The 23829-nt window shown below is 38.7% G+C and overlaps 1 protein-coding gene across 1 annotated transcript in view; it reads left to right on the top strand.

The window, feature by feature from the left end:
• The first annotated feature begins 552 nt into the window (after nucleotides 1–552).
• Nucleotides 553–23829, top strand: part of LOC107088663 (rootletin-like) — a 59216-nt gene continuing 35939 nt past the window's right edge. Inside the window, exons 1-15 of the mRNA XM_015380966.1 lie at nucleotides 553–591; nucleotides 1064–1217; nucleotides 1337–1452; nucleotides 11387–11484; nucleotides 13593–13737; nucleotides 14167–14273; nucleotides 14761–14967; nucleotides 18774–18870; nucleotides 19059–19148; nucleotides 19225–19359; nucleotides 19436–19635; nucleotides 19808–19990; nucleotides 22035–22179; nucleotides 22267–22413; nucleotides 22491–22721. Of these exons, the coding sequence (XP_015236452.1) occupies nucleotides 553–591; nucleotides 1064–1217; nucleotides 1337–1452; nucleotides 11387–11484; nucleotides 13593–13737; nucleotides 14167–14273; nucleotides 14761–14967; nucleotides 18774–18870; nucleotides 19059–19148; nucleotides 19225–19359; nucleotides 19436–19635; nucleotides 19808–19990; nucleotides 22035–22179; nucleotides 22267–22413; nucleotides 22491–22721 (2094 nt within the window). The remainder of the gene's footprint in view (nucleotides 592–1063; nucleotides 1218–1336; nucleotides 1453–11386; nucleotides 11485–13592; nucleotides 13738–14166; nucleotides 14274–14760; nucleotides 14968–18773; nucleotides 18871–19058; nucleotides 19149–19224; nucleotides 19360–19435; nucleotides 19636–19807; nucleotides 19991–22034; nucleotides 22180–22266; nucleotides 22414–22490; nucleotides 22722–23829) is intronic.

Below are 23829 nucleotides of genomic sequence, written 5' to 3'. Positions count from 1 at the left end.
TATATATATATATATATATATATATAATTATCATTGATGATGTGTGAGTTTATTACACCTTAATATTAGCTGCCTTTTGCATGTCAGAACTGATGTTTTCCCCAGTAGTTTATCTTTAAGAGCTAGAGGAATCACATTTTCCCATTTCAATGTTGAATCTTTAAGGTTAAGGTTTTGGGTATTCCATGCATGTCCATGTGGGACAACACATTTTCTCAGAAGTAAAAAAAAAAAAAAAGACAATATTTTGTGGCATACTTTCTGGTGGCCTGAGAACCGAAAGCTCACTGAACTCAGAACAAACTTTAAATAACACTTCATAACTTCTATGTATTAAATAACCAGGAGACATGACAAAAGATTTTGATAGAAATTATAGTCTTACTCCGATCAGAGAAGTTGTTTAGGGATACAGAATGGCTGCTGCTTATCAACCAGGCTCACCTCTTGGGGAGTGGCCATGATTAACAATTAAATAAGTATTTTATACAACTCCCGTCTGCCGCATCATCATATTTTACATCATACACGTTTGCAGATGAGGAGACATCCATGGCTCCATCCTTATCAAAACTAAAAATCAGGACCATGGTGAGGCGGCCTTCCAACCTTTCAAGACTTGGATCTTAGCAGATGAAACCTCAGATTACCAGAGGAATGATTCTAAAAGCGAAGATGAACAACTAAAACAAGGCCTTGACTGCTGTGATAACATTAAGGCATTAATTACTTAAAAGAGGTTACAAAGTCTCTCTTAAATTAACATCTTTTATTTTCGTCTTAGTTGTAGAACATTTATTATGCTTTATGAGATTCCTGTCTAATTCCTTTTCAGAAACAAACTCCTCTTTTAACAGGAAATCATTTATCAGACATTGTAATGTAAAAAAGTTTAGGCTTTAGTGCGCAGCCTTATATTTCCTTTAAGTTTAGCACTTGCCTGTAAGTACTGCTCTGTGTTTTAGAATAATCCTTACATGCAACAGCTCTGCTAACCAGCATAACTGCAATGAATTGACTTTTCACGTTCATTAAAGCGATATGTTACACGGTGTGATTGTAGAGGTTGGAGGAGACTCTGCTTCACTCAGATGGCAGCTCAGGCGTGGTTAGCCTGACACTTCAAGGCGATGAAGAAGGATCCAGAGCTACTCTCCTTCCCATCTCCACTCGAATTTGTCAGATCATCACTCGCAACCTAACCGAGCAGCCAGCTGGTAGGAACGAAAGCTCTGCTCCTCATTTCCTAGACAAAAGCACTGACTACTACTGTATCAAGCATGATCACATGCAAAGACTGACACCTCTGTATTCCTCATCTGTTTCTCAAACCCAGGTGAGAGCCTAGAGGTTAGCAAGCTGGAGGGAAGCGGTGCCCTGAGGGAGCATTCTTCTCCCAGCCAGAAGGACGGCGATCAGCCGCTGGTCAAACAAACCAGTCTCACAGAGAGGGTAGGAGCAACATTCTGTGGGGCAGCAAGGTTTTTTATGCCAAGGTTAAATCATGGAATGTTATTTGCATTTTTAATGTTTATTGTACCCGTGCTTGTTTTGGCTAAATGTTGCTCCATATATAAATAAAAAAAAGTAATAAAAAAAAAAAAAATAAAAAAATATATATATTATATATATATATATATATATATATATATATATATATATATATATATATATATATATATATATATATATATATATATTACACATTTAGGTCTGCTTTCAGAAATATTGTTAACTTTATGGTACTTGTCCATGTGTCCTGATAGAGATGAGATTAACGCATTTGGAAAAAAATACGATAACAGCAAACATCAGCATCTCTCTCCAACAGGGACAGTCTTTTTTTAACTAAATAAGCAAATATAAAAAAAGATTAAAGGTAGTTTGTTGGTATCAGTAAGAAGTTTTAAGAAGTAATTCAGTCAGAACAGAATCAAAAATGTATGCAAATGAGGACATTTCAAAAATGTATTCCATCTTTTTGTTGTGGTAGAGATACTACTTGTGTGTTGACAGTATGTCATCGTCATCATCAGGTCATCATACATGTGTTTGTTGGTACAAGTAAGAGAGGTGGGTTATGAAGGGTCTCCTTGTGGTCTGCTCAGGTAGACTCCGACCCCCCCTTATTCCTGACTTTCAGCGTCTCCGTTCATTGCCTCCAAAGGTCGCTGCTTCATGTAGTCGTGACTGTTTAGGAAGCAAATTATGAAGGTCGCTTGCCTTTTCCCTGGAGAGCCTTGAGTTAAAAAAAGAACATTTTTCTTTGGGAATAAGCCCCTATTTTGTGACAACACTACCCTCATTCTGTTGCTGCAATTGGTAGATCTAAATCTGTACATCTTTATTGTTGGTATTTATAGATGGTTAAAACAACACTACATAAAAAAAGAAAACCAAGTGTTTTATGTTTGTTGATGAAGCTAAATTGTCAATCTGATTTAGTGTCTGCAAAGTTTTCTGACATCCAAGAACAAGTAGCGACTCACAGCTCTTAATAAACGCTCCTTCATTCAGCTTATCAATGGAAAAACACCAACTTCTTCCCCAGAGAACCTGAGTGCTCCCTTACTTTGTGCCTATTAACATGTAGTACATAGGAAGTTCTATAGAACCCTGAGAAGTACTTCACATTGATATAAATCAGTTCTTATTTTCTTTTTGTCTCAGAATGAAATATGGTTATATTTCAAAATGTGCATTTTGGTGATGATATTGGAGAGTCCATGCCAAAGTGTCAAACCTGCTTCCTTGACTTTGACAATGTTTATTTATTACCCTTTATTTTAAGTTTTCTTTGTTCATTTTGCTGTTTTTTGGGCTTATATGAGAAACACCCAAAATAGTTAATATTCTACATATACTAAAGTTTTTTCTGCATAATTTACCCCTTAAAGTTCAAAATATTCATGATTCTATGCTACCCTGCAATATCCAGTGCAATAAGAGCATCTCCGGGTTTAAATGTTGCTGCAGATTTTAGTGTTCTGTATAGCAATGGCCAACACACAAAGTAGAGGGTTACAAATGGACTCACTGCCCATTGTTTGGGCTTTTTTGTTATGTTTAAATGTTTTTTATACATAACATGAGGAACATCGTAAAAGGCCAACTCACCCTAGAATTGCTTCTTTTTTCTTTTGCTCGTTAACCTTAAACATGGATGTCTTACAGTGCTGTCTTGACCAGTGCATTATTTTCACAATTTTACTGCATATTTGTTGCAGTCCTGCTTTTATGTAAAAAAAACCCCTCTGTTTGGCATGATCCTCGTGTTTAACAGAAGAACTGCATCAATTATTTGAAGTAGTAGTGGTGCAGATGTTGATCTTAAAAGCTTGAGTTCATTGGTGCACGACTTTACCGTTACTTTTGTGTGGAAAGGTGTTTAATTCTACTCGCATGCATGGATCCAAGAACTAGCTACAACGCTCTCTTCCCATCTGTGTTACAGCCACCTAAACCGCTGGCATGAAAAAGTCAGTGTCTTACTCTAGAAAATGTAATGTGACAAAAAATGTAGTGCCTCTGCAATTTGAAAATAACATTTTGTAAAATTGCAATTACATTGCAAACACATTTTACTAACAAATCCCTACTCTGAGGCATTCTACTAACAGCTGGATTAAATAAAACAGGATGACCTTGTTTACTATTTAGAACGCTTGTTAAAGCTACAGTGTGTAATAATTACAGGGATATACAGTCAGAAATGTAATATATTATACATAACTATGTTATTTATCATCATCTACGAGCTCAGCCTCTTAACCTTAATATTTGCGTTGCCTTAGAATTCGTTATTTATAATTACATAGGAGCGGGTCTCGCAGCCATGGAGGCTGACATCTTTGCGCTACGGCAGCGCAGAGCCAACAAACTAGCGATTGCGAGATCGCCCATTACGCTCGAAAGTAACTACGGCAAGTTGAGAGAGATGAACTGAGACGGTACTGAACAATAGATGGCAGTATTATGCCTGAGAATACTATCTGTAAAATTATCTATGTAAACAAACCTCATCACTTGAGAAGGTAGGTGATGCGGACGTCGTGGAAGACATTTTGTCCCATAACGCTCGCTGTACTGTTGGGGGGGAGAAGCGGTGGGGGGGAGCTGTTCATGTTGCTGCGGTCTGCAGTCTGGACATTAGATGTCGCTAAAAATTACACACTGTAGCTTTAAGGTAGTAGGTTACATTTGATTTTATTTAGGGTGTCTGAGTAATGGTCGGAATACAATGGCATGTCAAACATTTATCAGACCTTATTGATCAAAGGACTTGAAGATTTTGCATAATTTGCCCCAAACTTCTTAATAATGCACCAATCTATGTTTATCCTTCACATAAAATTCCAATTTTAAGAAAATGTACTCATAATTTTAGTAAGGCATCGTAAAAGATCCGTAGATTCACATTCAACTACACGAAAATGCTAAAGAAACATAATTTCCCCTGTTTTTTTGTTGAAAAAAACTGAAAATAAATGAAAATATGACACATGTTATTCTAAGGAAAACGGTGAGTTTTGAAGGACGGTGTTGGCAGAGAACGATCTACCATTGAGAGACATATATCATACCAAATCCCTGCTTTTTCCTAATCTTTGAGCTGTCAGAGGACTATTACCACAATACTGCTATAAGCTCAAACCTGAGCTCTGAAAGCATTCCAGTTGGCCTGGTAAGTCACTCTTTGCGAAACCTGGTGACCCCAGAAAATTGCTGCTGAACCAGGATAAACTTTGACCTAGTTTGTGTGTTGCGTCGCCTGATGTTTCTGTACCCTACGTGTTGCTTTTGGAAGACTGCCAGAGTGGGTTTTCTCATACATAGACGCTCATACCCTACTGCCTGGACACTTAGCAGCTGCCTGCAAAATACTGCAGTATTAGGGTCAATATAGGGGTCACCGATTGCCATTTGCCAAGGCGCTCTTCAATCTTTTTACCCAATTTTCTCTTCATAGGAGCCCTGTCAAACACAGTTGGATTACATAAAGTCAGGCCTATGAGCTTTTCCGTTCCCTTTTATCATGCTTCTACTGTCTATTTCCACATGTTTTCTTAATCACTCCGGTTCATTTACGCTGCAGCTTAACTGGAACGGGTCCAAAACATCTGACAGTTAATGGACACTCTAAAAATGAATAACTTTTTCCTCTGAGAGAAGGCTTTACAGCTTTAGTGAATACTCAATTTGTTTAAAAAAAAAGCAGTCAGCTAAAACATTTTACATTACCTGATTTTAAAGCATAGCACTTAGTATAATGTTTAGTTAGTTAAACACATCAAAAAACATATAAAGTCTTGAGTGGATGCATACATGTTTGTGTACAGCTTGTCATGTTTTATATACTTCATTGTATGACTTATTCATCATGTTCCTAAGCACAAACAAAAAAAGTTTACCGTTTCTTAACATGCTCATAGCAGTTCCCCCCCGTTTTTCATTCCACTCTCTCTGTTTATTGTCCCATATTGTGTAATTACAGTCAGTGATGATACATAAACAGCTTTCACAATCAGCTGGGGCTCTTTTACGGAGTCAGCACACCGGGGACAACATGTTGGGAGGAGGAGGGGTATGTTGTTCAAGTAGGATAGTAAGCGCTTTTGGCTGCTTAGGGGCGATGAACATCCGCTCCAGCTGTGTTTAGGAATCTGACAGATAGTGCACTCCATTAATTCCCTTTATTAAGCCTCTGGGCTGAGGCCAAGCCAGAGCAAACCGCTGCAGCTGTAACCCTTCACATGCCGACCGCAAGCCTGGCCAGATGTCACCCTTGGAGATGGAAAGAAAGAGAACTGAGGTTGTTGATGAGTTTTTGAACGGAAGAATCAGTAAAAAATGTCCATTTGTTTTCGGTGAGGACAGGAGAAAATTAGAAAAGCTCTCCAGATCCTCATAATTGGATGGATTCTTTTTATTCTCTCCTATCTTCCTTGTCGGTAGGGCAGAACGTTTTGGCCCAAGCACCAAAGCTTTCATAAGGGCCTTTAAAATGATTATCTTGTTGCTTGTTGGCAGCTAAATCAAAGCAAGATTATCCCTTGATGTTGTTTGAAATATTTATCAAAAGAGACAATACAAGGAGTGGCACAAATCATAAATATCAAGACGTATAAAAACCTAATACAAACCACATTTTAACGGCCTAAAGTCCCTTGCACTCAAGAAACTGATGCATGAGTATGAAAGAATAAAAGGAGCCATAGCTAACATATGGGGACATAAAACCTGCCATGACACAAGGGCTGTTTCTGTATGAATTGTGTTTTGAACATTATTGCAGAATGGCACTTGGTGACCTCATGGGATTGGGCTCAGCTAACTTTGGGAGCCATAGAGGCTGCCGAAGACTAATTCTACCCCGAAGCGGATCATAAATAGCTTAGGGCTCAGTAAGCACACTTCTGGGCCCCCACTAAGCCATGTAAGCCCCCCTGAGTCAAGGCAGATGGAAAGCTAAGATTATTGGTTTCTCTCTTTTGCTTTTACAGTTGTCATTTCATCTGTTTGTTGTGAGAAACAGTGAGATCACACTCATGTAGTGATGTGATTTTGTGATGCAAGACAATCAAGTGAAAAGATGGTCTCCAAGGGAGATTGTTTGGGCGCCCCCCTTGGGAGCTCCCTGCACAGAGCGGGGCTAATCCGCAGCAGCCCAGGCCTCACGCTTTACTGCTGAGGGGGGAGAAACCATAAAAAAGCGTCATCTCTGTGGTGTGTGGAATTGGGGCGAGGCTCTGGCAAGAAGCTCACACGCTGGTGCTGCTGTGCATGAAAAAAGGACAAACAACCCTCCACATTAAGTTTGGGTGGAGACCTTTATGAGTTGCCGAGGATACCTGGTCACCGAGTGCACAAAACTTTCTTTATGCTCTATATTTTAAAAAATCTCCTGACAATATGCACTGCATGACCCACACCCGCTTTAGCATCCGTTGAAATTTTTAGGCGTCCAGGCTGAAAAGTACAAGGAATAAAAAATATTAAGGTTATTTTGTAATGTTTCATCTTGTAACATGTCGATTTTGACTCTACTGTAGGTCTGTTAAAAAAAAAAAATTTGTTAAATTGCATTTTTCTTTCATGCTACACTTCTATTCATTAAGATTTAAAATGTCCCCGTCCTGCAGATGCTTCACTTTCCTCAGGTTTTTTTGCTACTCCAAGAAAAACATGCTTATATTTTTTAGCATTTTGGTAATGAATAAATAGTGTTCAATTGCAATGGAATGGTTTTATTAGGTGTGGGTCAGTATGAGATGCTCACAGTATGATACACTGAAAGAAGTCAATTCTTTTTTGTCAGTGTATTTTCACTTCTTTGAGAAGGTAGAGAGTTCATGAGATTATTTAAATTTTAAATGTAAATTTCTTGTTTTAAAGTTAATAGTACCTTATTTTAGGGTCAAACATTCTCATTCTATTGGCAGATCACCTTATTTACCAGCTGCAATTAAGAGAAAATCACTCATTTTTGAATTTTCTTTACCTTTTTGTAGTTTTTCATTGTAACCAAGAGTGAAAAAGCCAGGGTCGTATGGTATTATACCGTTTCATCATGATTCAACAAAGATTTAAAAGAACAAAATGATAAAAAGATGTGTGTTTTTTAAAGCAAAATCAATAAAAACTCTTTGCCTAAAGTAATATACAGCAAGGCCTTACATTGCTCATACGCCTTTTCTGATTTAGGTATATCATAATGTTTTAACCAGCTTCTCTGACATGGAGTAATGTTAAATGTATTTATTTGTAGCGACCTTGTTAGAGTATAAAATGGAAAAAGGGTTTAATACCTGGTAGTCAGACTATCCAGTCAGGTAGCAACAGCAACCGCTTAACGGAAATGATGCTTGCTAGATGAAGTAATTGTTATTTTTTATTTTTTGTACTTAATGAGAGTAATGAGTGCTGCTCCTTTAGTTGACTAGTCATGTTTTTCCTCCATTAAAAAAATTCAAGCAGTCAATTGCATGTAAGAAAAGGAAAGTGGAGCAAAGCCAACCAGCAGAGCAGCAACAATTGCTATAGAGGCAGTATGCCTCAATAAATCTGTCATTTGTTTTTTAAGCCTCTCATATTTCCATACGTCGTTCAGCTTACATATTGTCAGTGTTTACTAGATTTCGGTCCTGCTTATGGTGTTTCCTCTGTTCAGTTAGTGTTCTTGATCCCAGTGGACTGTTTAGATTGTTTCTGGTTCATTGAATCCCCCCATGGTCACCAAGAAGCTCTTCAAGTACGAGGCAGGTTGTGATTATAGAAATATATCCAAACCTTTAAAGCTCCCTTGGATTGTCTCCAATCCGTCATCTTCAAATGAAAAGCACACAGTACCACAACAAAACTAACAAGAAGGGTGCCTACCAGAACTCATAGGGTAAGGAGATTGAATATATACCACAATAGTCTATACACTCCTCAGAGCTGGGCTTCATTAAAGAGCGGCAAAAAAAAAAAAGCCATTACTGGGTGTTTGAAATAAGAAAGGCATGTTTTGAATTTACCAAAAGGCGTTTGGGCGACTCCCCAATGTATGGAGGAAGGCGCTCTGGTAAAATGAGGATAACGCTAATTGGGTGCAAACCCCTTCACATCCCCCCACCCCATGACACCCCCATAGTGAAACGTGGTGTTTACAGCATGTAACTGTGGGGGATTGTTACAGTGCTGGCGAAACGGAAAAATTGTCCAAGTCAAGGAAAAGATTATTGAAATGGTTGTAAAACAGATAATTTTTGAAACTTACTTTATTGGCAAATACACTGAGTAAACCTGGCCCATGGGTGGCTGTAATGTAATGTAATGTTTGACTTTGTCACTTTTTCATGTGAGTTTGTACAGTTCTGCAATATTTGTCTTAAACCGTCATAGTGCCTCTCTCACTGGTTAAAAAGATGGCAGTTAAATTTCTCTGTTGGTGTAAATGGCACAGACTGGTAGAGACAATCATCATCATAGGCCTGGAGCAGCTTCAGGCATTGCTAAGTCAGCGCCCCCTGGGCTCTACAATGCGTCAACTAGCATCTGGGGGGTAAAAAAAAAATCCTGTCCCCTCAAAAAACAAACAAAAAAATAAAAATAATCCTTAGTGTAGCTACCAATGCCCCTGGTCAACCCTCAATGCTTCAGAAAGGCTAAGCTAGGTTGGGCTAAGCAAGTGAGTTACCGAGGTTACCCATACCTCCTGCTTGTCCCCACAAGTAGCCCTGCTCCTCACACTGGAAAAATAATCTAGAAATAAGTAACAATTTCTTAAATTAAGTGTATTTACCCTTAAATTGAGTAGGTAAATAAGATGATTTGCCAATGGAATGAGTATTCTTACTCTTAAAAGAAGCCAGCTCCCATGTCAGAGGATGAAGAGAGCACATCCAACCAGTCACAGTCACAGTCAGAGAAACAGGACTACACTGAAAAACAGGCCGATCTCCAGCATCTATAAACAAAACTATTCAAGCTCTGTTCATTGCCATTGCTCTTTGAAATGTTGGCCATTGTCGTCAATGGAGTTGTCAGAGCTCTCTTACCTATGTACTGTAGCTGTGGTTTTCACATGGGGTGTGTTACACTTTAAGCTGCAGCAGACTGCTAAATCCAGACTGCAGTGCTTTAAAGATAAACAGGCAGGTAAACGTTTTCTGCTTTTTTATATTTTTTTGTTGTTCTTCATAATAAACAAAGTAATGCAATAATGTATGTAAAACTATAGGCATGTTTTGTTCATGAATCAAATCCAATTCAATCCCATTGGCGGGGGGTTACTTTTTAGCAGGCCAGTGTGGTCATGCTCCCCACACAGCTGTAATACATTCTGATAATTAAGCCTCACCTTTTTCCTTACCCCAGTAATCAAAGCTGCTCAGCATTTAACCCTTGGATCTTGTTTCTGTCGTTACCCTGTAGTGACGTCCAGCCCCTCCTCTGTGTTGCTGTTGTAAGTTTGCATTAAATTTCTTTATTAAATCATCTCAGCATGACTCTGCCTGTGTTTTGGCCATCAACAAAAGCAAAACATGACGTCTTTTCTAAGGGATCTTAAATAGCAGGAATGGAGTAGCAGAGAATTTTTAGGGGTTTGAAACCTCAACTGCATAAAACCTTGATTTGCTTTTGTTGTGGCAACACGCCAATCCTAAATGGATGTATTTTCAGTCCCTTCATTACTAAGGTTTCGATTATTGTAAAACTTTGTAGTGCAAAGTCTGTTTTTTGAGGCTTCAGATGTTGAATTAGATGGTAAATCTTAAGCTTTGTGTAACTATTCAGGGTTCATGTGAAAAGTACATGTTTGCTCCACAGTTGGTGTTGCTGTTACTGTTTTTCCAAAACATGCATAATCAGGGATTCTTACGCACAGCTGTTTCCAAGAGTCCCTTTTAACCCCAGCTGCTGTACTTCTGTGTATTTAAAACGCCGCCCATGTTGTTCCTTCTGACTCGTTCCCCGTGGCTGTCACCTCAACGACGAGCAGTAAACACTGCTCTTATACTCTCCGGGTCCTCATACAAACCGGCAGAGCTTTGGGCCAAGTGCGTGATAGCACTTAATGTAATTTGTAGCATAAATGTCTGAAAAGGGCATATGAAAATGTGAGAATAATGTTGGCAAAGTCGTTGGGTCCCGTGTTGAACAGTGAGACCATTGTAATGGCTCTCTTGGAGCCTGGTGGAGAGACTAAGCATCCAGAGGAGGGGTGAGGTAGAGAAGAGAGGATAGTGGTGGGGTCTCAGGATTGATTTGAAAGGTTTAGATGGTGGTTTAGAGTGTTTTGAAGGGGAGGGGTCTCCCTCTCTTTCAATCTCTTCCTCTCTTTATACGCGAGGAGTCAGCAAGGGCAGTTTGGAGGCACGCAGGGTGTTGTAGTGCTCTAGGGCCATGTGGTTTCTATTAGCGAGGACAGGGTGTCTGGCACCAACATAGAGAGTGGGTGGTGTAGAGGGAGCCGAGGGCGTATTAGGTTGAGAGGTTGGATTTTAAGAGACATGAGAGAATCAGAGATACTACTGTGAGAGGGACAAGAGTATTTAAAATGTTTTACATGATTACCATTAAACAAAAGAAAAACAACTTGCACCAAAACAGTACAAAATCCTCAGCATATAAATGTTTTCCCTGACCAAAGCAATCATTGAAAATTAATTTAGTCTGATTTCTATAAAATGTAATGGTCATAAATGGAAAGTATCTTAAATAATATAATTTGATGCATACATCAACTTTTCATCAATAGCAATCATAATTCTGGATTTAGATCTATGAAATACCCAGTTATGGTGACATTTTTGTTTCGATTAATGTCATTAAACAGCTGCTGCCTAGCAGCTAAATGTTGTCAGTATATCTGCGGTAAAGCTTGTGTTTTCACCTGCAGGCTGACCTGGACTCTGCTGAGCGTCAGAAGAATGAGGATCAGGATCTTCACCTCACTATCCAGAAACGTTCTGCTCAGCTGCAGGAGGAGCGAAGCCGGTGAGAGAGAGAGAGAGAGACTATCCAGAGCTCTCTGTGCTTTGTTTATAGAGGAATATTCTGCTGCCTTTATGTTCTTTTATTTTGCTTTAAAGGGTCCATTTATAAAGGAACAGAGCAGAACCTTAAACTAAAAAGATTATTTTTAAAAAATGAACAGGAGCTTACTGATACCCTAAAAGATTAAACTTTAATCAAATTGAGATGCTGTTGCTTTACCCTAAATTGGCTGTTTAAGCTCATCAACTTTCTCTATTCATCAGCTTTCTAAAGTTATTCAATTTAAAGTCGTAGGGAAGTTATATTCAAATATCAAATCATTCTGGCTTAAACATGTATATAAATGTACTCTTATCCGACGATATTGTCCCAAAAGTTAGAAAATACCAATAAAAAAAAAAATCCTGTCTTAAAATATGTGGGGGTTCTTCTCGTTATCTTATGCAGGCTACGTCAGCTTGTTCACCTAATTTCGCCCAATCATATATCAACGGTCATCTATAAATTTATTTTTTTAAGGTCAAAGCATCTTGATTCATATGTCGCAGCTAATATACGCAATGGTTGGAATAAGAAATAAGAATCATTTACTTTCCCATTGAGTTCTGTCCCAGTGTTCCCGGGGATGGACGTCTGTGTCTTCAGCAGGCGTAGAGCTAACAGAACTGGCAGCGTTGCGAGGCAAGGGCTCAAACATGTACGGCTGTAAGCCTTCTACACCAAACCAAGCTTCTGCAGCCCTGGCGTCCTCTTCCACAACATCTTCATCCCCGCTTTCCTCCTCTAAATAAAAAATGTATGACGGAGGAGACTAATCCACCACCTCCGACACAAAACTCTCCTCCTCTTGCATGTTTCCGCTGTCCATAGCGTTCCTTTACAGTGTCGTTTCTAAGTCACCAATTTAGTGCTACTTGGTCCCAATGGAATTTCCCATTGGGAACCTACTAGCACTAAGTTGCTAACTGGTTAGCAAGATCCTTCCGACAAACCGGCCACAACCAGACTTGCTTGTGAACCTTCCGCCACAACAATCCCGGCCCTTTGATAAACGACCAATCACATTCACTTTATCCACTCATGTAAAATCGTGCACCAATTGGGAGAATTCGGAAATGCAACCGTTGGAACAGCCGCTTCCCTACGACTTTAAAGAAAGATTTTAAACAGATGAGTAGGAAATTCCTGCTAAATTCTAAAAAATGACTCATCTGTAGTTAATGACAAAGGATTAATGTTTTGGCATTCCTTGCTGAAAAGCCATAAACACTCTAAAATACTTGAAATTTGTGAATCAGAGATATTCCCAGCAGCTGTGTGAACCTGACTTCCCAGACTTGCTTTTGCATACAAATTTTCAGCGAATCGAAGGATGAATACCTGCGTTGCTTTTCTCCAGAACATGCGTTAAATGTACAGCAGTTTTAACTTATCTAAGTTTAAAGCAAATCAGTGGCTTTATTATGAAATAAACATTACAGCACAATCAGTGGATCCTAATCCAAATGCCCAAAAATCTATTGTTTTTAAGTTTAGCAGCCTGCATTCTTGCTCCATGTGTTGTTTGTAAAGAAAATGTTGAAAACCATAAAGAGTTGTCTCCTAATTTGTGCTGCTGTCTCCCATCAAATTTAGATTAATGCACAACTCGGTGAAACAAAGTTCAAAAAGAGACACTTTTGCAAGGTGGTGTCCGTTGGGGTTGAAATCTTGAATCTTTCACACACACATGCGCTAGTGAAACTTAATCCCCCACCCTGCATCATCCTATAAAGCCCTATAAAGCCCAGTGTATTTTGGCCGTCTGTTTGACAGATAAATATAGGAGTGACTATATGGCATGCTTTTAATATATCTGCGTGGGTGGGGTGGGAGAGAACTGTCTAAAGATTTTGTAATCCATCAGATCTGCTCGATATTGAATGTAACCCTACACAAACATTGCAAAAGTGCCACACATGTTCATCCTCTAAATGCATGGTTGGCAAGCATGGCTGAAACTATAAATCTGTGAGTGATATCCTTGCTGTTTGAAGTTCATTCTACTTGAATGAGCTTCAGGAGAGTTTTTTTTTCTTTCATTATTTGGTATGACATGTTGTTTACAGGACTGCCAGGCTAAGCCAAGTGAACTCTTTGCTGCGGGAACAACTGGACCAGGTCGACACTGTCAATAAGGGCCTGACAGAGAGCTTATGGAAGGCCCGCAAAGATGCTGAGTGGGTTGATAATCGCCTGCGCAGAGAGCAAGAGGTGGGGAGGAAACAACTACTTAGATGAAAGGCTTGAGCTTAGAAGGCAAAGGGAAAGTTCAAGTTCACCCCTTAGTGCAGAAAAAATGTGCAATTAAAATCCTGCTGAGTTCATATGGGGTTGGAATTCCATTCATAGCCAGTTTCTTGAATTTACTCTCATTCCCTGTTCATTTTGTAGTTGTTGTTTCCTGTGAAAACATTCCAGCTGTTGAGGAGGAGGATCGTTTGCACCAAACGATCCAGCGTCGGCACTGTAAATGGGCTGCATCTGTAAACTCAGGGAATTCCAGTTAGTTGTAAATGTGCCAGGGCAAGTCCAGGAGTTCCAACAATGCAAGTGTTTAGGGATGACAATAAAATTAGAAGTTGCTGTAAGCAACAATTACTGCAGTTTTTGCTTAACAAGACCATGTTCTGTTGTTTGCAGACGTACGCCTCCCGGTTGAATCGTGAGCAGGCTCGCGTCAGGGCACTGTGGCGCCAGGCCGCCTCTCTGCGGAGCACTTTCACCCACCTAAAGACTTTCACTGACAGGTGAGTGGAGCACTGAGCCAGAAACTCTCCAGCCATTTAGTGTAAAAGAAGAGCCCCCAGGTCTACTTTGTCTGACTCTCACAACTGCAACAGCATCTCTGATCAAAGGATCAAAGTGGAGCAGGTCATCAGGGTTAGTGCTCCCCCTGCTTATTCTTTCCTTGATGGGAACAGATGGCTAGAAGCGTCCTTATTCAATGTAAAACTCATCAATCAGAGGAGAGTCTGAACTCTTAAACTCATTGGCATTTAACTACTATAATAACTTTACTGGAAAGTATTTAGTTTTAATAATAGTTCATATTATGGTAGCTGTGTTTTATCAGACCATTTGCTGGAACTGACTACAGTTCAAAGTTAACCCCTATACTCAAATTAGTGAGTAAAGACACATTCTTTTCACACACAAACACATAAATAACATTTAGCCTTTTTTTATGTAAACTTAGCCATATTTCTTTCTTGATGCATATGACTTTTTCTACAGAACTCTGTCCGATATGCGAGGTGAGTGTGCTGCTGTTTGTCAGCTGCTGCATGTTGCATGTAAGAGCTTAGAGACCAGGGAAGCAGCAAAGAACCGTTGCTGTGGGTCGGAAACATCAGCGCTTGGGATGGAGCTGAAAAAGAAGCTGAAGGAGACCATGGAGCTCCAGGTTCTCTGGGATGGAGAGAAATCTGAACTCAACTCAAGGTGGAAAAATCTTTTTACCTACCCATATGACGTCAAAGCAGTCAGATTACATTGTGTTCACTAACACTATATATATCTATATCCCAGAAATTATAATATTCTCTAAAATTCAAAATAATAAAGCGTAATCTGTACTTTGTTCATTTGTTTTCTTTTTTTAAATCCATAATAGATGCTAATTATATATAAGTCTTTCCAAGGAAGGGTGGGACTAATACTGTAAGTACTGTGACCAAGGGGTACGAACGCTTTGTAAATACGGTATATGATTTCACAGCAAATTCAGAAGGTCCTGCAAACACAAAAAGGAGACTAATATAAAAAAGATACATAGGCAAAGAAAAAAAATCCTGCAAAGTAGAAAAGCTACAAAGAGATGCGAAAATAGAGAACAGCAAGATTGAAACTGCTGCAAACACAAAAATGATGCAAACACATAAAACATACAGCAAGTAGCAAAAACAACTGTAGGTAAAGTTGAATAACTAGCTCAGCAGGAGTGTTCCAGAACACTAAGGGGAGTCAATCATCAACTCATACGGTACCCGAACATAGAAATTACTAGAACTTAATATGGATGGAGCAGACCGGTAGCAAAAACATAAATGGGATGTTGTCCGAGAGACATCTGGAGGGAAGAAAGGAATGGTTTATTTTAATCTTTTATAAACACTCTCCCTTAGAATCCTGTTCAGGTATTCATTAAGGATCTGGTCCAATATAAGTTAATTATCGTCAGCTCCCCCTAGTGGTTTGGAGCATTTCTGTTAAGCAGCCTCAGTTTGTAGCTTTCCCTTACTTGCGCACAACTTGCTGCTTCTTTTTGTATGTTTTGTTTGTTAGCATCATTTATATGATTGCAGCATTTTCTCTTTGCATGTGATGTTCATGTTTGCTGATCTAATGTTTGAGTTTTCAGGACCTTTTGAATTTGCTGTGAAATCATGTAATTTACATGCTGTTTGCATCCTCCGGGCAATCAGTTTAACAAAATATTCCTGCAAAGATGTGATGAGGTTACTGAAAGCTTTAATGTAATGTTAGAAATGAATTTAAGGAGTTTAGAAAAACTTAGTATCACCCGGCCAGAGCTTGGAGCCACAGTTAAAAACTATGTGATCTTCAGATTTTAGATGTTTCTGCTTGAGAGTCTTTAGGGATTTGTTTCAAACATTCATCTTTGGATCAGGACACCACAAAATAGATTTTGAACCTATTGTTCAAGAAGGTACCCGTATCTGAACTTCTATAAACAAACGAAGCCAAGTCTCTTGTGCTCAGACTGATCTCTCAAAAAAAAAATACATTAGACATACTGTAAGTTCTCTGACCACAGGACGCCAGGTTTTCTTTGCTCCTCTATACATTATACGGGGATTTCTACTTCCAGTACCAAGAAACATCCCCTAGGCTGTGATGAGGTACCACGTATCTGTGGAGTTTTGTCAGTTTTTATACTCAAAGTTTTTGCACATTTCATCATATTTCAAGCCAAAACTTTAATTTATTCTAAACCGATTTTATGTAAAAGTTAAATTGAAATTGATGCATAATAGTGAATTGAATCCAAAATGTAACTTGGTATTCAGATTCTTAATGAAAATCAAAAATATTAATCAAAATTATTAATCACCTTCAGAAATTCATCAAGTAATTAGCTGTATGTAATTTTATACTAGATTTAAAAAGGCCTGCTGCATGGCGACCTTGCAGTAGTGCAGTCTGAGATCCTTGGAGGGATTTTTACAACCTGCAAGGGAACATGGGCCAATAAGGAGAAGGCAGTTGCTGTGATCTTTGCACGAGAACAACTTTAAGGGAAATGTTTTCATCATCAGATTGTGATCTTACTAGTTAAATATTTATCTTTTAATATTGCTGTTTTTTTTTTTTTTTAACTAATTTCTCAATATCATAATAAAAAGGACCACAAACATTCATTATTCAAAAACAGCTTTTAATGAACACTTATTTAAACTTTACTGAAAAAATTAAGCCTTTTTGAAATCGATGTCCTGTTTTTGTTTAGAAAAACAGGCAAAATCATAAATGGTCGACCCAAATCATTTAGGACGTTTTTTGCCTTTCTTCTAATAGATCTAGTGTGTGAGCTCCTCCTTTAAATTTTTTATATACATTGACTTGTAGGCTTAACTACCAAAAATTATATTTAGTTTTACTTCATTTAGTTTTAATTAGTTGTTATTAGTTGTCAAAAGCCTTGGAGGTGTGTCCCTAAAGTCAAAGGAAAACAGATCAGGAAGACATTGTGAGAAATTTTTCTTTAATTAAATATATAAAGCTTTAAATAGCTCACAGAGAACCATTCAGCCATCAATGTGAAAAGGATGGCACAGCTGCAAACCTACCAAGACATAGCAGACACAGACAGGATAGCTTTTGGATTGCTATCAATGAGGAGCTCCATGAATCTGGGCTTTCTTAAGTAAAAAGCGATTGTTGAAGTCTCATTTGAAGTTTGTCATGAGGCAAGAGGACACAGCAGAGATGTGAAAGGACTTAAAGTTTTGGGTCTTATTTGAAATGTCATGGGCTTTTCCATCATTCCAAATATTAAGAGGTAAACTGCTTGAATAAAAAAAGAAAGATTGCTTGCTCAAAGGATAAGACTCGAAAACAAGTTCGGTTCAGCCTTATTAAATACGTACATTCCATGTCCTAATAGCAGTTTGAGGTTGGTAGTAAATGACAAATAGAGATGAAGGTGACAATTACAAAAAAATATTATACATAGTGGCCATTCAGAATTTCCCCACTTTCCTTGATGGGCCCTTGGTGGTGAGTCTGACATAGTGGAAAAATTGCAAATCTTCTTTTGCAAAGTAAGCTTGTATGAGTGATGCAAACAGCAACTTATAAACAGAGCATGTATGAGGAGAAACGGCCTCATGCACGCTCTTGCACGCATATAATAGGAATTTCCTCCCAGGAGCGAGTACAGATTTGTGCATGTGCTTTTTTTTTAAGTGGAGAGGGCAGGTCTTTTTTTGAACATTTGTGAAAATCCTCCACTATACCTTGAATTATAAGTATTGGTCCCTACGGAACCTAACAGCCCAACAATAAAGCATGGTGGTGGCAGTAGCATGCAGAGGGAATGCTGAGGAAGAATGTAGCTAAATGTTGGACATTTTTTTGAACAATAAGAATTTTGAACTATAAGAATCTTTAACAATAAGAATCTATTTGAAGATTTTTGAGTAGGAATTGGAAAAAATTCTCTCTGTGGATGGTAAAATCAGTAGAGGTACAAAATGAGATACAGTATATGGTAATAGCATTATTTGCAAAAATGTTACAAGGCTTGATCTTTACATTTGTTTGTTTGTATTACTGTTTTTATTGTTTTTGCAAGCTAAGAAATGTAAACATTTCGCAATAAAATTAATATTTACCAGAGGCAGATACAATATAAATGTATTTTACCAACCTCAAATTTTAGATTCATTTCTGGATCTAAAATATCAATTCAATCAATCATAAGAGTAACTCAGCCTCATTGAATTCCTAAATACCAATACTGTCTTATGCTGACCTTTTTATGTGTCTTTATGTCCTTTGTCCTCCTGAACACTTTAAACAAGAGACAGTACCTTGATCTACGGTGCCTTTGATGTTATCACCATCTTCAAAAGTCTTTGTGATGATTTCAAGTGCAGAATATGATAGTCTTGATGGTATTACAGGAGGATTACATGCCGACCTTTGAAATGTTGGTGTGTCTGAGGAAATGTTTGGGTGTGTGTGTGTTTTTTTTTAAATCTCTGTGTCTCATTTGTAACTAGAATCTTGGAGCTGACTGACACCTTGAACCGCATCCAGAAACAGAACAGTGAGAGTGACACAAGCCTCAGCACCAAGCAAATCAGTCTGGAGGAGATGGTAGGGCTCCTGGAGTCAGCAGTTGGAGGTGGCAGATAGATGGTTATAAAGCAGACTTAAATTGGCTCTAGTCTGGACTGTAGGCTTGATAAATTCCACAACTTCCTAGTCTAGAGGGCTGCTATCTGGGGAATGTCAGACTTGCCTCATGCATGTTACTGATCCAACTTGAATGCTTTCCTGCTTAGGAGACGATGAGAGCAGAAGACATGACGGAGGTGGTCCTTCTCCGGACAGAAGTCCAAACCCTTCAAACCATTCTATACCAAATTCATGAGGTTAATACTAATTATATTCCCCTGTGCATTGTTTTGTTATTTTATAATATTCTAAACTCTTTTAGTTAACTTTCAGATGGTTTGCAGTGAGGATGAGAAATCGACCACTGAAAATATGTCAGCCTCACCTCTCCATGCCAAGTTTCCATCAAAGACCGACACCCTTATAGCTGTGCAGAATGTGCTGTCCAAACATCATAAAGAATCACAGGTATTGCCAAACGATTATCACTCAGTAAAATGGTGGATTAATCCATATTAATGATTCATTCTCATTCAAAAAACAGGAGATTCATGGTCGTTTGAAGGCTGCTCTGGAGCAAGTGGATACATTTAAAGATCAGCTTCATGAGCAGAATACCCAGAGGGCAGAATTGGAGCAGAAGATCCAGGAAATGCAGAGAGACCACCAGGAGGCTCAGAAAGCTCTGGAGGAAAGCCTGGAAGAAAACAGCAGAAGTCGCTGCACGCTGGAGCTCATCTCTAAGTAAACCTTTTGTTTTCCTATATAAAAACATGGGTATGTGCAAGAATCCCAGTTAAAAATGTCATTATACAGCACTGTGAAACCTTAGTCTATCCTAGTCTTGTTCTCGTTGACCCTGAATTACTTCATTCCTTTGTTTTCCTCTGCCTCCTTCTTCCTGTATGTCCCATAGTGAGAAAGGGAGCCTGGAGAAGCTGCTGTCTGGGCTCCAGCAGGAGGTGGACTCCCAGCGAGCTGAGCTGGATGTACTGAGAAGTTCGTCACTGGACCTCCAGAGACAGCGAGACCTCCTGAGGCAGCAGAAGGAGGGCTTGGAAGTGCAGCTGTCACGCCAGCACACGGAAGCCAGCAGAGGGTACATTTGAGTTCAAACAGTGACCGTTGCATAACAAACATCCTGTCAAGCCCAATCGATTTGAAGGACCATGTTTTTAAAACATAGATCACTAACACATGTCAAATAGACATGATGTTAAACAAAAAGACTTCCCTTAAAAAGTACTTTATCTCTCATTTTTGTGATTACTTTAAACATTTTAGGTTGTCTAAAGACATGTAATCAAGCAAAATAAAATCAAGAGTTTCACATTTCTCATTTTTTCAGGTTGAACTATGTAAGGGTTTTGGGATTTTGGGAGGCTGTAAACAAAGGAAGGAGGAGAAGATTGGTGTCAATATGTTAGGATGAGAGACTGAGCTGGAAATGACATGCAGCAGGTTAGATTGATTAAGGATGGTGATAGAAATGTATTAAGAGGTGAGGAAAGTGTTGAGAAGATGGGAGGAGTGCATTCAGAGACTGATAAATGAAGGAAAATGAGGACAGATTGAGAAAACCTAGTGAAAAATAAAGCAGATAGAATTAGTAAAGACAAAGCAAGAAAAGTTCTGAAAACGACAAAAGTGCAGAAATCTCTGGATAACCTATCAATTAAGGTATTAAGATGCCTAAGCCAGAGGGCATCCGGATTTTTATAATGATGGTAATGTGCAGAGCTATGGTAAGTGCAGAGGGATAAAGCTGACAGGATACCATGAGGAAAATAAAGAGAGTTGTTGAAGCTAGTTTAAAAACATACTGTAGGAAGTGCTCATGGAGTCGCATAGTGTGTTTGAGGATCCCAACAAACAGTGAAGAAAAAAGATGGCCACAATGAGTTGACCATGTATTTAGGAAAGATAGTAGGTTCTCTGATTAATATTACTAGACCAGGCTTTTTTAACATTCCACTCTGTTAAAGAAGTAACATGTAACGTGTAGGATTCATGCTGATAGTCTATCAGGCTGGTTTCAGGCAAAACTACATACAATACAATACAATCAGAATTGTATAGAACATTTTATATCAGGAAATCCATAGTCGACACATATTGTCTTATAAACACTTAAAAGTAGGTAATAGCCACTGATCTATTGCTATATACAAAATAATGAATGGCTGCAAATGGTCAAAGCAAGACATTTTCACTTCTATTGATGAGAATAACAACCATCTTGGTGAGATAGTCGGGAACTTCCTGTCACACCATCTTTCTAACTTGTAATTTGGACATTCAAGGGTGATCCCCTTTAAATTTTCAAACCAAAGTTGGAAATTTTGATATTCGAAGGCAAACAGAAAGCGCCATAAATCCCAGTTATCGCCCACTTCATTGACACAAAGGGAATCTATTATGTTTATGAATTCAGCATTTAATACAGTCAATGTATTGAATTGTTAAATATAATAATATGCTTCTTTTTTATTTTTTTATAAAATGATAACACCCTTTATGTCATGGAAAGACAGTGTTGATACAAGAGAAAACTCTTAGTTAGAATGGAAAGGATAGAATAGAATAGAATTAAACTTCATTGTCAATACAATTATCAGAAGTACAAAGCAACGAAATTCACTCTCTGCATTTAACCCATCCCCTTCGGGAGCAGTGGGCTGCCATTGTGCGGCGCCCGGGGAGCAGTGTGTGGGTTAGGGGTCTTGCTCAGGGACCCAGAGTGGCAGTCTGTGAGAGTGGGGCTTAAACTCAGAACCTCTGGAATCCAAGTGCAATGCCCTAACCACTAGGCCGCCACTCCCCCTAGTTGATCAAAACATTTAGTTGATCAATAAGATTAATCAACTTTAGAATAATTCAGTAATCAATAACACACATCCCTGGTAGATATATGAGATAAAGGAGGCGAAATATGGAACAGCAAGGATAAAAGAGGAAAACACAGAGAGGTGGACATAAAAAAGGACAGACAGAAGTTTGGTGTGACAGAGGCGAACATTTAATGATGAATGAGATGGGGATGGATGATCCGCTGGGAGATCCCTGAATGCAGCAGCTGAAAGAAGACGATGATGCGAGACAAAGAAACAGTGTTTACACATGTGGTATGTTTTACATTTTAGAGAAAAGGATTTACAGGAACTTGGACGAAAGTACTCTGATCTGCGGAGGGAACTTATAACAGTGAAGGAATCTCTGGATCAAATCACTCTGCAGAAAGAGATGCTGGAGGATGACAAAGCTAGCCTTTCTTTGGCTCTAGATAAGGTAAAATGTTGTGCCAGTGTGAATCCAACTCTCTACCAGAGATATATGTGTTGGTAGTTGACAGGATTGTAATGATCAACTCCACAGATGGAGCGTCATAGCGCTGCACGGGACAGTCTTCTCATCAAACTGCAGAGTCAGCATGCTACCCTGAGAGATTCCCTCATTAAAATGGCTGCCCTTAGTGAAGGTTTAGCCAAAGACAAAGTGGAGCTCAACCGCATTGTACTTCAGGTCAGAATCTGTGGATTTTCAAAAGTATCCATGAGTAGCAGAGTACACTAAAATAAACATGTCTGTTTCTCTTTCAGACAGAAGGTGAGAAAACGGAGCTCAGTGAACGTAGATGTGAAGCTGAAGGGAAGCGAGCAGCAGCCAGGGAGGACGCAGCACGGGCACAAAAGGAGATGATGAACTTGCTCGCTGAAAAACAAGCCTTTGAAAGCTCCCACGTTCAGCTGCAATATCTCTGCCAGAAGCTCGAAGCAGAACTGAGCCTCCTGCACAGGGAGAGAGCCGAGGCCCTGGAGAAGCAATCAGAGGTCAGAAATCGTTGGTCATTTCACAGCCCTCCTCACTTCCACCGCCTGGGAGGACGATGCTTAGGTTATTAACAGCTTTCGTCACAATCCTAGAGCTTGTTTTTGTTACATTAAAACACATAGGAGGTCATAAATACAGCTGCCATGCTTTTTCTTTTTTTTCCTTCAAGGTTTGTAGAGTTTTTCAGGACTTTTCTGGAAGGTTTTATGGGTAACTTGGGACGTTACAAGCACAGGATATTCAGGAACAAATGCGAAATGAAAAAAGATAAATAGAGAGACATTTAATACCCAGCAGAGGTCTACTGAAAGCACCAATAAATTAACACCTAAAGTATTCCCATTCTTCGGAAACAGATCTCCCTGTTTCGTCCTGCAAAGAATGAAAAGAATTCCTCACTGATTTATTATCTGTTCTAAACGTAATACCTATTTCTGTTGATCCCAGTTAGAGTTTAACAAACTTAAACAAACTGACAAATTCCATCCAAACATTTTTAGGAAACCTATCTGTGAAAAATAAATCAACCTTAAATAAAACAAGCCCTGTGTGGCCTCTTGAGTACCATGCTTATGTTTCATCCCCTTACCGTGTGCTGCTCACATCCATGACATGTAATTCATCCTCCTCATATTTACTTTAGAAGATGATAAGAAAAAGATAGTGATAATATTTGGTTCATTTGAGTTCATTTTGTTTTAAAAATACATTTTTAATGAATGTTGCATATCAAGCATTCTTCATTGTTCTAAACATAAACTACTATAAATACAAGGTGCCCAACTGAAAAAATCTTTCATGTTTTTTAATCTTAGCAGAAAGTTTTTTAATAATGATAAAGAAAACATACCTGTATATATTAAAGTTGTAAGGAAATCATATTTAAATGTCAAATCATTCTGGCTTAAACATCTATATAAATCTACTCTTTATCAGACCACATTGTCCCAAAATTTAGAAAATTTCTATTTTTTTTTTTATAAATCCTGTCTTACAATCTGTTTTTTTCCCCGTTATCTTATGCAGGCCAGTTAGTTATACGTCAGCATGAAAACCTAAATTCGGCCAATCATATATCAACGGCCATCAGTCAATCAGATTTTTTTG

This window comes from Cyprinodon variegatus, unplaced genomic scaffold (assembly GCF_000732505.1).
Source record: "Cyprinodon variegatus isolate N-32 unplaced genomic scaffold, C_variegatus-1.0 Scaffold226, whole genome shotgun sequence".
NCBI lineage: Eukaryota > Metazoa > Chordata > Actinopteri > Cyprinodontiformes > Cyprinodontidae > Cyprinodon > Cyprinodon variegatus.
This window is presented reverse-complemented; position numbering and strand designations above follow the sequence as displayed.